This window comes from Thunnus albacares, chromosome 7, assembly GCF_914725855.1.
Source record: "Thunnus albacares chromosome 7, fThuAlb1.1, whole genome shotgun sequence".
NCBI classification, from domain to species: domain Eukaryota; kingdom Metazoa; phylum Chordata; class Actinopteri; order Scombriformes; family Scombridae; genus Thunnus; species Thunnus albacares.
Window position 1 is genome coordinate 16,757,239 of NC_058112.1, and position 12,852 is coordinate 16,770,090.

The window sequence follows — 12,852 nt, forward strand, 5'->3', positions numbered from 1 at the left end:
CAAACATTTTATTATTATTATTGTTGTTGTTATGTGCTTCTCTGTATATCCCTCCCCCCCCCCTCTCGCTCAACCCTACCAGTCAATGGCCGGCAGACGGCTGCCTACCTAGAGCTTGAATCTGTTCAAGGTTTCTTCCTGTTAAATGGGAGTTTTTTCTTCCCACTGTTGCCAAATTCTTGCTCATGGGAGAATCGTTGGGTCTCTGTAAAATAAAGAGTACAGTCTAGACCTGCTCCACGTGAGTGCTCTGAGATAACCTCTGTTGTGACTTGACAACACTTTCCACAGGGACAAACAAACAGTAAAATGATGCAAAACGCTTGACCTATTCAGGTATTTGATGCTGTGTGTGTCTACGTGTGTGTCTACGTGTGTGTGTATCCAGTCACTGACCTTTCTGAGAAGGAAGCAGGAGTAGGGCTGTAAGCCAAAGGTAAATTTATGTCAAATCTGACAACAATCCACAAAAGGTCACATCACATAAACATGTAGTGTTCATCTTTTCCTCTTAATCAAAGCTGATTAATATGAAGAATTTCCTCTCATTCACATATTCAGTCCAAAGCGGTGAGATGGACAACTGGTTGTCTGCTGGGACTGAAATCACACAGGGTGTCTGGTGTCTGTGGCAGACAGGCAACACTGGGTCATCAACTGAGGTTTGTTTGAACACTTTTACCTCTGGTTCAACAAACAGAAGAATTTTTTTCCTAATCATTCATAACCAATCCCTAGCAATACAGAGGTCTGTGTGTGTGTGTGTGTGTGTGTGTGTGTGTGTGTGTGTGTGTGTGTGTGTCTGACACAGTGAAACAAGGCATTTCAGGATATTTGATCATGAGAAAACATCATTCAGATCCTGTTATGGGGTCAATACCCAGAAATAAAAAAACACTCCTGAAAGCAGGTATCTTTTATTTGGTTTTATTTTATTTGTGTGATTTATTTTGTATAATTGTTAATGTAGGTGATAGGTGATATATGTATATACTGACAGGTCTGATGGTTTTTAAATAAAATAATGCCATTTCCCAGTAATAATACAAATTCTATATGTTTAAAAATAAAGAACTAAACTGAGGAACAAAGAACTACTGAGTCATTCTACATCGCTCCAAACATGTAACCTGCTGATTATTGAAAAAACTCCTCCTGGGATGGACACCTGCACACACACACACAAACTCACATGTACAAAGGCCAAAGTTCAACACAGGGTACCCCATTAGGTGAGGTTTGGTTAAAGTGTGACTGGACATTGGAGTACACTTCATGTAGGCTTGCAGTGCAGGTCGTAAGCATTATCGTTTAAACCAACAGGATATATACCGGCAGGGAGACGGATGCTCAGTCTCAGAGGATCAACGCATCACAACACTGCAGCTGCAAAGACTTCATCCACAAACCATGAAGCTCATCAGCTTTGTATGTGCCTTTCTACTTATTCTTTTGAAAGTATCTACTATATGTAAAACCTGAAAATGTATTCTTTATTGTCTGTTATTTTAATTGCAGGGTCCAGACCCATCTCTGGCATATCGGCCGAACCTGGAGAAGAATGAAGCCAAAGAGAAGGAGGACTACAGAAACTTTGAGGTGAGCATTCAAAGCCTCTCTTCAGCTTATGACTCTTATTTAATGCTGCATTAATTTATGGCCAGAAGGGCAAATTCAGAGGTGACAAACACACTGTTATTAGAATTATGGGAGCTTAACATTTATGCAGAAATACTATTTGCCACATATGTAAAAAATCTAATTTAGAAATGTTAATAATAATAACATAACTGTTAACTATTTGACATCACTTTGTGAATTTTGTGAGTTTTTTGACTTCTCCAGAATGTATATAGAGATTTTCTGTACATACAGTCTGATGATTTAAACAGGCAGCTCTGCATCTTTGCCCTGATTGATTATTAATGTCTGAGTCAAACTTATTATAATCATACATCTTCATCATACATAGACCTTCTGAGATGCTATGTTTTCAAGAAGTTCAGTGTCTTAAACCTTCCTCTGTATGCACTAATTAACCTCCTCTGATCCATGGAACTGCTATACTGTGTACTGCAACATACAAACTTTTCATGTAATTTTTAATTAAATTGCTGAGTCTCAGTAAGTTTTGAAAGTAATGCAGAAATCACAGAAGGCTGCATTACTGACTGGGTGTTAGAAGTGCAACAAAGCTTCAACTTGTGCAAAAATGCATTTCTGAATTTAATTTCTGCAAAGATTTCATGTGGTGTTACACCTTGTCTTTATTTTAAACAACTAGGGTGCTGTAATTGTGTTGGTGCATGTTGTATATATATGTGTGTTTCAGAGTGGAAGTCTAGTTGACCGTGTGTTCAACACATACAAACTGATGCACACCAACCAGACGCTGGACTTTGTGAAGCAAAAGGTGAGTAAAACAAGAGCAAAAACTGCAGCTGTGCAGAAAGTCAAAAAACTCTGACCACAATACATTCTTACACAGAATGTGCTCTTGCACACTGACTTTGAATTCTCTTGATCTTTTCTGAACATTTGTTTTGCACCACAATGAACCTTTCAGACTGAGCAAACAAATCTCATCAAGTCCCCAGACATGAAAGCCAGAGGGCAAGGAGCCAGTGGATGTTCAGTCCGAACTAAACACTGTTTGATTAACCTCATTTTCACCTCTACTAAAGGTTACGCAGGAACACTTTCCTGTTTTATACACGTGACCTGGAGGTATTCCAGCAGAAATCACCCACTCAGCTGTTCTCAGACTTTTGAGGGATATTGGAGAATGATTTTAATATTGAAAGAGGAGGACTCCTTTCAGTATGATAACATTCAGAATATGAGTGATGACTGGTGAATTAGTATTGCTTTTATTTCACTGGATGCGTTAATATAAAACAGATGGATCACATCTGGATAATACAAAAAGTTGTTTTTCAAATTTAACACTGAAAATCCTTTTCTACTAGATTTACTTTTTTTCAGAGTTGTTCAGGCACTTTCTCACCAAATATATTTCTAAAGATGTTTGAGAAAGAATACCTTCCTAATAATGATCTGACTCTCATCCTCCTGCAGCATTCTGAATGGACCAGTTGCAACCACACTCAGATGGGGATGATGGACGCTATCATGTCTCTAGATCAGCTGGTGGATGAGTCTGATCCTGATGTGGACTTCCCCAATTCGTTCCATGCCTTCCAGACTGCTGAGGGCATCCGTAAAGAGCACCCAGACAAAGGTACCATACAGAGAGGGAGAAAGAAACACGACAGCAACACACACACACACAAGCACACAAGCACATGCAAAGTCTGGTAATGTCTTGTATTCACTGTTCCTCCGCAGACTGGTTCCAGTTGGTGGGTCTGATCCATGATGTTGGGAAAATCATGGCTCTTTGGGATGAACCCCAGGTATGAGAAAGTTAAGACGTAACAGTAGCTGCCACTACAGCTCCATCATGGTGCCTGAACTCACTGATGAGTTCAATATCCCGCCTTGTCTCATTTTTCCGACTAGCTTTTCTTAAAACTGATGTTTATAACATTGGTCTCATTTTGTCTTCTCTTAAATATTCATTCATGATTTTATTTTATTTCAGATCATTTGTATTTAATGTGTCTGTGTACTATGTAGTGGGCTGTAGTGGGGGACACCTTCCCTGTGGGCTGCAAGTTTCAAAACTCCATTGTGTTCAGGGACAAAACCTTCCTGGAAAACCCAGATGACAAAAACCCGAGCTACAAGTAGGTACTCTCATGTTACATCATCAAGGCCTGTGAACGAAGGGTTGATCGATTGATTACTTTAAAAAGTGAATCCTATCACTAATGTAAATAATATATGATATATATATATTGTATTTATATGCAATGCCATCACAGGTACTCTGCTGTACTAAACTCACGTATTTCATTACTATAATCATCTACAGCACTTTATGCATAGATTATTTGTTTGATAAAGGAGTTTGTCTCATTATAAAGTGATTTTTTTTTCTCTTAGTACCGAACATGGGATCTATAAACCAAACTGTGGGCTCGACAATGTCCTCATGTCCTGGGGCCATGACGGTAAGAGATGTCATCACATTCAAACACATTCACCATTAAACACTGACTCTTAAACAAGAAAATGTGTAGTTATTGAAGTGATACTGAATTTATTTTCCTGCATTTTTGTCTTAAGAGTATCTCTACAGAGTTCTGAAGTTCAACAACTGCTCCATCCCAGAGGAAGTGAGTACATTTTAACATTAAATTACTGTTAATTTATGTTTGGGCAAATTATTTCACAGTTGACACACAATGGAAGAGAAAGTTATGTGGCCTTGACTGGTCATGTGTAAGTGAAGACTTACAGTGGTTACAGACTCATTATCCCTATTCTTCAGGGGTTGTGCATGATCCGCTTCCATTCCTTTTACCCCTGGCACTCCCATGGAGACTACATGCACCTGTGCAATGACAAAGACCTGAATATGCTGCCCTGGGTCCGAGAGTTCAAGTGAGCATTTCTCTCTCTAATGTGCACATTGTCCTACTCGTCACTTTGTCCTGACGCTGAACCTTCTGTCCTCTCCACAGCAAATTTGACCTGTACACAAAGACCCCCGATCTGCCCGACGTTGAAAAACTGAAGCCGTACTACCAGTCTCTGATCGACAAGTACTGTCCTGGAATACTGAAGTGGTGAATCAGACAACATGCCACACAGCAATGAAATGTTATCAAGGAATAACCTGATAGAGTTGATCACATATATAATACTATAACTGCACTTAGTACCTTCTGTATGCATATTACTTATCACCAAATATTTTTATATCAAGTTTCTAACTACTCAGAATATAACTAGAGTAATGTTATATCTGATCTTGTGTAAACTAACAATTCAGGTTCTTAAAATTATACTCATATTACTCATAATTACTCATTGACAGAAAATTTTATTGTATTATGTTATTAAAAAACATTTTTAAAGTACTACATTGTTTTGTGTGTTGTTTCATTTACAGACAGAAATATAAAGACACTTGTGAAAAAAAAAAGGAAAAGTGCAGTTTTTTTTTAGTTCTGTACATACAGCAGAGGCCAACAACCACAGGAACAAAATATAAAATACATTAAGCAAAACACAAACACCTGCGTTTACAGTTTACAAGTGCATCCACACCCACACAAGTGCAACCACAGCCATACAACCCGCATAGAAAAAGTAACAGGAATACCATAGAAGAAAATTCTGAAACACAAAAAAATACATGTTCATACTCTGTTGACACGATTTCACTTTGATTATTAAACATAAAGAAATCAACCAACAAGGGTGGTTTTAATATTTGTCCAAACCTGGTAAGATCTGCTGATTTCAAACTGTGACTGATCACTTACAGTGATTAAGTGATCACTTAAAGTGATTAAGTGATCAGTATCTGATAAAGTCGACTGGTATATGAGCAATGTACTGCAGTAAGATGAGACAGCAAATAAACCTTTTTTCCATAATCATCTCATCAGGAAATACAAATATACAAAGAACAACTTCTTTGGTCATTTTTTCTTATGTTTTATGAAGGCAGATGGTGATAAAAGACGACCTGCATCTTAAAACCTTCTCTTCCGCGGGTTGACGTCTTTCTCTCTCTCTTCTTCCTCGTCATCCATCTCTTCCTCCTCCTCTCGAGTCTCATCCTCTTCATCATCAGTGACATTGCCTTTCTCTTCTCCCTCGCCTTCCTCTGCCTCATCCTCACTGTCCTCTCCCTGCTCCCCCTCCTCTTCCTCCGCTGCCTGATGTTCATCTGACTTCCCAAGATGGTCTGAAGTGCCGTCAGGTACAGTTTCTGTGTGATTGTTCACAGTCACAGAGGCGTTATTTGCTTTTGGTTCTGTGTGTTTGCTTCGTAGTCCCTTTAGTAGACAGAGGGTGGCACTGCAGGCAATGAGGGTCCAGATTAATACTTCAGAGGGAACACCCTTGACCTGAGAGCGCATCCACCTCATCGCCCGGGCAACGGTGGTGTTGGGTGGACGACGTGGGGGCGATTTATCCTACAAATAGTGAACACAGATCAATCAATACTGGAGTCAGTGAATTAAAGCCTGAAAACTGACATTTCCTTACATCCGTCATCCCTTGTTTTCCACAGTTTCTAATGGAAGCTTTATGAAGAAGGGTGATATAGAAAGAATTTTATAATTTATATATAATTTTAAGATATATTTACCTTGAGTCCGTACTGGTTGAGCATGCTGTCTAGGAACGTGTTGCCCAGGTGTACTGTGGGATAAAATTCCTCATCATAGACCCTCCTCCACCATCGCTCAGGGTATGATCTGCCCAAAAAAAAGGCCAAGCAGTAAATATCCTGTTGTTTGTGTGCGTTTAATATTATTTATAAAGGCTGTCCAACTGAGATATAAAATGCTTCTTGAGTTTGAACAAGCTAAACAGAAAAGACAAGCAAGAAATTTGCAATGTGCAATTAAGTAAAATACAGTCAAACCCTGTGCGCCAATAACATAATACAAAAAGTAGTAAATCAGTTTTTTTGACAATGTTTTGAGGGCCTAGGAACTATAAAATACTTGACCTAAATTTGATTAAATGGTTTTAAAATAAACTTTTGAAAATGTGAGAAATATTTCAAATATGTTTTAGTAGCTTCTCATTACGGCAGTGGTGTTGTGTGTTCATAGCTTTAAGCTCACACAGGTTACTTCTGAAAGCCAGGAATGATCACATTTCTTCAGTATTTGTAAACACACTGAAGCAGAAGCAGAGGAAGTGTGAGAGAGCACTGACCCGTCAGCCTTTGGTTCAGTAAACCAGTATCTGTAGCGGTGGGCTCGGAGGTAGGTAGGCGGCTGCTGGTGGAACGGATACTGAGTAACATCCGTCTGGATCAGCTCTATCACTGCAGAACATAAAAACCAAAAGTTCAGTTTGTTCTTTCTATTAATAATAAGAAAAGTGCTCTATGGGTTGAAACTTTCAAGCATGATGCACCTCTGGCCCTGTTACGGAGCTGTGTCTCACTCTGACACCCTGTCACAGAGACTATAAATCAATATGTGGTTGTCTGAGCTTCTGCACTGTACTTGGCTTTATCATATTTTCATCACTCAAAGTAAAGACATCATGGTATTGCATGCAGCGCTCCCTGTCATAGTCTCTTTTTTGATGATATCACTGGGGGCACCAAATTCTACGCATGAAGTTAAAATTCTCTAAAAGCCATTTAGATTGATCTTGACTGACACGATGACCCAGAGCTGGATCAGGGTTCCTGCAGGGTTCACCAAATTAAACGTAAGAATCGTATAGACCTTTTTAATAGCACATAAATGCAATTTAATACCTTTTTCATGGTCATATTGTTCAAAGAATGGACGGAAAACTGTATATAACAATAGTTCCTAGTAATAGAATTAATCAATTAATGTCACCTGGATCCAGATAAGTGGCAGAAAACTGACAGATGGATTAACCGATTACAAAATAATTAATTTAAGATTTATCTTAAATTGACACTTGTCCATTATGAGTGGATGAGCTTCCTGGCTAACAGCTAGCAGTAGTGACAGGTTTGCTACAGGTCTGACTGAAATGTCACAAAAAAAGGATTAAAATAGCTTCCTGCTCACAATACACTGTCACACCAGTCTCATTTTTAGTTTATAGAAGTAGAAGTTCAAATTCAGTGCTTTTTAAGACCTGCAGATACCTTAAGAGATTCACTTCTGATCACCTAATTAGTGATGTCACAGGAAGCCTTGTCAATATGATGACATAACATTTGCTATGATATTACTTGTTTGGATGTGGCCATATGTGCAGCATGGTTGGAAACTTTAATCCATAAAGGAATACATCATCATTTTCTTTTTTTTTTTGTTGATTCAGTGCTTCATTATCCTTAAAGCAGATAAAAGAGTGTCAGCAAGAAAATCAACTGCAGCACTGCGTACCATCTGTCTTGCCCTGCAGCAGTCTGTACATCAGGCTGGTGAACCATGGAGCCTGCGTATGAGCCCCGAGGGCAGCAAACCACATTTGCCAGTCCAACCTGGGCTGGTGAGGTGTCACCACAGGAAGAGGCGCGCTCAGGTTGCCTGGCTTATACATAAACTCAATTTCCTACAAGAAAAAAAGGAAACATGATGTGAACTGATGTGAATTACTTTCTAGGGTGTAGCAGAACGGTCAGCTTGAACCCATAAACCACGATGAGTTTTTCCTCTCACCGTCCACTTGACTCCATCGTTACTTCCCTCGATGACAACCTCAGGCCGCCCACCGACGCCGGTCATCCTTCTGAACAGGCCGTATGAGTTGACCAGCTGGTAGCGATCCACCAGCTCATAGGCCCTACGCACTCCTGGCCACAACCTAGCATGAGAGTCATACTCTACATAGGTGAACGGCACCTGGAAAAGAATAACATTATAAATATAATTTAGAGTCAGAGTGGAAATGAGAAAAGATCGCCAGCTTTGTGATATGAAATTCCACCGTTACTGCATCTCCATCGGCACTCACCAGACTGATGGTGAACATGGCGACGGTGGCAGCAGCAAACAGACTCCACTGGATGGTTCCCCAAAACCTCTTCAGGAAGCCAGAGACACATGCATACCTAGAAAAGGCACATTACACATTTTATTGTTGTACTTCTGCTGCGACAGACCACAGAATCAAGCACCCACCAACCCACAAGAGGAGAGTCCTACCTGAACATGGCTTTGACTATCTCCCACGTGAGAGACAGGACCCCGACCCAGACAGAGGGGATGGTGACAGCCTTCAGAAAATGGTTGAACTGGTGGTATGTGAACGCTGGAAGGACGAAAACGTGAATGAAAAACTCCAAAACGCAAACTCACTTGTTTACATACATGAAATACACACATACCTGTCCTGGAGGAGACAGCGTTCTTTTTGGTATCCAGCTGCAGGTCGAAGCATACGATTGTTCCAAAGATCAGGAGAGACCAGACTGCCAACTCCAGCAGGTAAGACAGCCACGACCACAGCTTGGAGTCTGATCAGAACACAGAGAGAGACAGAGAGAGAGAGAGAGAGAGAGGAAGATGCTCTGGTAAGTAAACATAAACAATGCAGGCCCATATTCAAGCCCTCTGTGAGCAGGGTTTATATGCATTTGGTGGGTGTTTAATATGCTAATGTATGCTGATGACTAGTGAGCAGCACTATTACAAAAAAATCCAAAACTGGCTGGTTCCACAGTTGTGGAAACTGAATGGACAAATGTGTACAGTATCTGGACTATTAAATACAAATCCCAAATGACCAGGGAATTGTGAGATTCATTTCCCCCCTATTTTTGTACATTTTCGAAATTAGCTTGGAAACTCTGCGTATGTATACAGTGTTTATGTTCATCCTACCATGGTTGTTGGTCTTGTCTGTCTTGCGCAGCCAGAAGTGTACGTGCTGGTCGTCCAGCAGAGACAGACAGAGGGCTAATGTCAGCAGGTTGAAGAAGTTGTAGTTGCCAGATAAAATGATGAGCACTTGGAGCAGCACCTATACAACGAAAAAGAAAATCAACCTGTAATTTTGCCTGGTGCACAAAGAAGCAGCTGTTTGATGAAAGAACACTTAACATGCAAACCCTTGTTAATTGTAGATTTAAAGAGACAGTTTGTGGGTATATTTAGAAGTAACTCTGCAAAGTATAGAAAGAAAACAAACTTTGAAAACTTAAATTATTAATTAAATTTAACTCAAAACAAGCATGTAAATTTATATCCACCTGCAAGTAAAAAGCTCCGAGTCGGAGCCTGCGCAATGGGCTGAAGAAAAGCAGGGGTACAGCGATCTCAATGATGAAGGCTGCCATCACACTCAGCTTCTGCCACCAAACTGGCAACTGGTGGGCAAACCAGGCCAGCGGGGTGGGGATACACTGAGTCTCATAGTGATATGTCAGAGCTGTTTAACACAGTGTAAAAAGACTTAGTTCACAGACAGAAAGACACATACAGAACAGTTTGAGCATTAACATTTGTGGCTGAGTTGTCATGAAAGCATTTTGCATGGTTCCTGAAAAACTGATTTAATTTTTGTGTCACAGTACGTCTTGTAGTGTAAAGACTTAATAAATGAGACAAAAAAAAAAAAATTCTTTACTCCTCCAAACATAGAGACACATACCTGTAAGACCCCACCAAGTGGGACAGCGTGATGTGAGTTTCACCACTCCAGAGGCAAACATGAGCCTGAAGAGCAGCCAGCGGATCAGCCAGAAGGTCACACCATCATGTTCTCTGACCCTCCGGGACCCCCTGATTAATGTCAGCGGAGCAACAAGGATACAGAGGAATCCCGTCTCTAGAAGCAGGTTGTCCCTGGATGGTTTTAAAGTCGTAAGTGTAATGAGAAACAGTAGAGAGGACAAGCAAAAGAAAGAAAGAGAGGACTGAGGACATTCTGGTTGTTTAGATTGATGTTGTTGCAAAGCAGCAGAGACAAACATGGCTATGATGATACAAACATCATCATATCATCATACTGCCAAGGACTTGGGTTCCCTCAACTAGCTGCTGTTTACAGCAGTGGTATGTTAATTACAGACATTTAAATACAAAGATCTGCAAATTAAAACTCACCACTGGAAGTAGAGGAAGACCTGGCCCACCTGCCACAGAAAAGCAAAAAGCAAAGAAACATCATGAGAGCAATGACAGCAACCTGTAAGAGAAAACATGCTACAGCCTGCTACTGTATCCTCACCTGGTACATTGACAGGTACATGGCCCAGAGGCAGAAAAACACCACGCTGTCTCGTAGAGCCTCCATCAACGTGGCGGCCAGGCTCAGCGCCGCCCCTAAGAGGCACAGAAGCTCCATGGCGGTGTGTGTGTCTAGGCCTAGCCGAGGTCCAAACCACAGCAGGGTGGGAGAAGACTGCAGTTGTTCCATCAGAGACTTACCGCCATATCGCAGCTGCCGACGTGCAGGCAACAGCCCCTCATTACCATAGAGCCCTGGAAATAGACACAAGCATGGGAAGCAACAACATATTAGGGCTGCGACTAACAATTATTTTCATTATCAATTCATTTGTCGATTATTTTCTCGATTAATTGATGAGTACTTTAGTCCATAAAATGTCAGAAAATGCTGGAAAATGTCTTCAAATGTCTTGTTTTGTCCACTACCCAAAGATATTCAGTTTACTATCGTAGAAGACTAAGGAAACAAGAATATATGCACATCTAAGAAAATGGAATCAGAAGATTTGGACATTTTTTTTCTCAAACAATGTCTCAAAAAGATTAATCGGTTATCAGAATAGTTGACAACTAACCAATTAAATGTTGCAGCTCTACAACATATGGTGTTATCAAGTCTCAAGGTGTCAGAACAGCTTCAATGCTGCACGGCAGACATCTCTGGGACACTACTGGAGGGATGAACACCATTCTTCCAAATTATACTCCCTCATTTAATGTTTTGATGATGGTGGTGGAGAACACATCAGTTCAAAATCTGCCACAGGTGTCCAGGTGGATTGAGATAAGTACACTGCAAAGGCCATAGAGTAGCATTTGAATTTGCAGCCTCATGCAAAGAAGAATACTGGACATACTGTAGATATCAAAATGCATTTCAAAGTGTACAACAGAGACAAAATATGCTTTGATATGATCTAGTTTCTGTATTTATATTTAATTGAATCTACTCTGAAAATCTGATTCACTGGTAATTACCGATTCCAAATGTGATCATCTATTTAAAAATACATTTCTGGCAAGGCTTGAAAGGAACTGAGGGTTGCACTGGGAAATTATTTTGGCACCAAAGAAATATGCATTTCCTTTGACACAAGGGCCATGACTTCCAGACTTCTGCTGGGAAAAAAAAAGCCTACGCCACTGTTGAAACAGGGGTTTGTGGGTGCTGTAGTACAAAACATTACTCTCATGTGTGCGTCTTCACAACAAGCTGGTTCTCTCTCCGCAGCCCTTAGCTTGTAAAGTTAGCCCGGTGCAGGCTGTACATGCGGAGGAAAGCTTTTTGACCGAAGCCCACAGAAACTTCCAGGCGCTTCTTGGCCATGACAGCATGAAAAGCGGAGGAACTCAGGAAACCAAGTTCCCAGCTAACAGGCTAACACAACACACACGCATTTATACCAATAAGTTATGTCTCACCTGGTATCTGCACATAGAGGGAAACAAAAGCAATCAAATAGATGACCGCCATGCTCCAGAGGAACATGCGCCGTGGAAGGATGATTTCTCCCATGTCTGAGCTAAACTGCTAGGGCGGAACGGGCGCTGCCTTCACCGTTGACTTGCCGCTGCCTGTTCCTGTGGCTAAACGGCGGGATTAACGGGAACGACGACACGTAGCGACGAGCGGTTAAAATCATCCGAAAGGCCGCAAGATGTCGCTGCAGTTCGCGTGAATTTTATGCTGCATTCAAGGTGCCTAGGATAAAATTGTGTGCAGTGTTAACTTGTTTTTTGTAAGTTTCGTCGCTCCCGAAAAACCAATGTGTGTTCTACGATGAAAATAGTCGATTTTAGTCGATATTTATGAAATTACTTAGGCTAATATTTTACGACAGTTGTTTATGGGTTATCTTTTTAGGTTTTTAATGTTGCTAGGTGACGCATCACAACATAACACTAAACGCGCCCTGTCAACTGAAAATTCAGCCTAGTTTACAAACAAAACTGTTGAAATTGTCGTTTTATTAAAAATGAACCATCAAAATATATGATAACATAATATAAATTAATTACCTACCACAAGTTGTACACTTTATCTGTTAACACTGCTCCTTATATTAATCTGTAAAACTGTAAATTA

The 12,852-nt window shown here is 40.5% G+C and overlaps 2 protein-coding genes across 2 annotated transcripts; one reads left to right on the forward strand and one right to left on the reverse strand.

Annotated features, from left to right (window-relative positions):
* Window positions 1-1,267: 1,267 nt before the first annotated feature.
* On the forward strand, window positions 1,268-5,206 carry miox (myo-inositol oxygenase). The gene is made up of 10 exons (XM_044357848.1): window positions 1,268-1,428; window positions 1,519-1,599; window positions 2,333-2,413; window positions 3,079-3,241; window positions 3,349-3,416; window positions 3,640-3,749; window positions 4,009-4,076; window positions 4,192-4,241; window positions 4,397-4,509; window positions 4,590-5,206. Exons 1-10 carry the CDS (start codon window positions 1,411-1,413, stop codon window positions 4,696-4,698), a joined length of 861 nt encoding a protein of 286 aa, XP_044213783.1. The 5' UTR covers window positions 1,268-1,410; the 3' UTR covers window positions 4,699-5,206.
* Window positions 5,046-12,576, reverse strand: lmf2a (lipase maturation factor 2a). Its single transcript, XM_044357847.1, has 14 exons — window positions 12,189-12,576; window positions 10,765-11,018; window positions 10,641-10,669; window positions 10,186-10,379; window positions 9,785-9,963; window positions 9,417-9,555; window positions 8,921-9,049; window positions 8,739-8,844; window positions 8,548-8,644; window positions 8,253-8,435; window positions 7,977-8,145; window positions 6,811-6,922; window positions 6,233-6,341; window positions 5,046-6,056 (listed from the first exon to the last, which is right to left on the reverse strand). Exons 1-14 carry the CDS (start codon window positions 12,280-12,282, stop codon window positions 5,610-5,612), a joined length of 2,241 nt encoding a protein of 746 aa, XP_044213782.1. The 5' UTR covers window positions 12,283-12,576; the 3' UTR covers window positions 5,046-5,609.
* Window positions 12,577-12,852: the final 276 nt, after the last annotated feature.

What these genes read in the sequence shown, in the direction of transcription:
- lmf2a (XM_044357847.1), bottom strand. Translation starts at nt 12,282, where the DNA reads ATGGGAGAAATCATCCTTCCACGGCGCATGTTCCTCTGGAGCATGGCG. An exon ending in TGTACCTGTCAATGTACCAG is followed by an intron (nt 10,670 to 10,764) that starts GTGAGGATACAG and finishes TTTCTGTGGCAG; the next exon opens with GTGGGCCAGGTCTTCCTCTA. An exon ending in AGACAAGACCAACAACCATG is followed by an intron (nt 9,050 to 9,416) that starts GTAGGATGAACA and finishes TGTTCTGATCAG; the next exon opens with ACTCCAAGCTGTGGTCGTGG.
- miox (XM_044357848.1), top strand. An exon ending in ACTGCTCCATCCCAGAGGAA is followed by an intron (nt 4,242 to 4,396) that starts GTGAGTACATTT and finishes CCTATTCTTCAG; the next exon opens with GGGTTGTGCATGATCCGCTT. An exon ending in CCCTGGGTCCGAGAGTTCAA is followed by an intron (nt 4,510 to 4,589) that starts GTGAGCATTTCT and finishes TCCTCTCCACAG; the next exon opens with CAAATTTGACCTGTACACAA.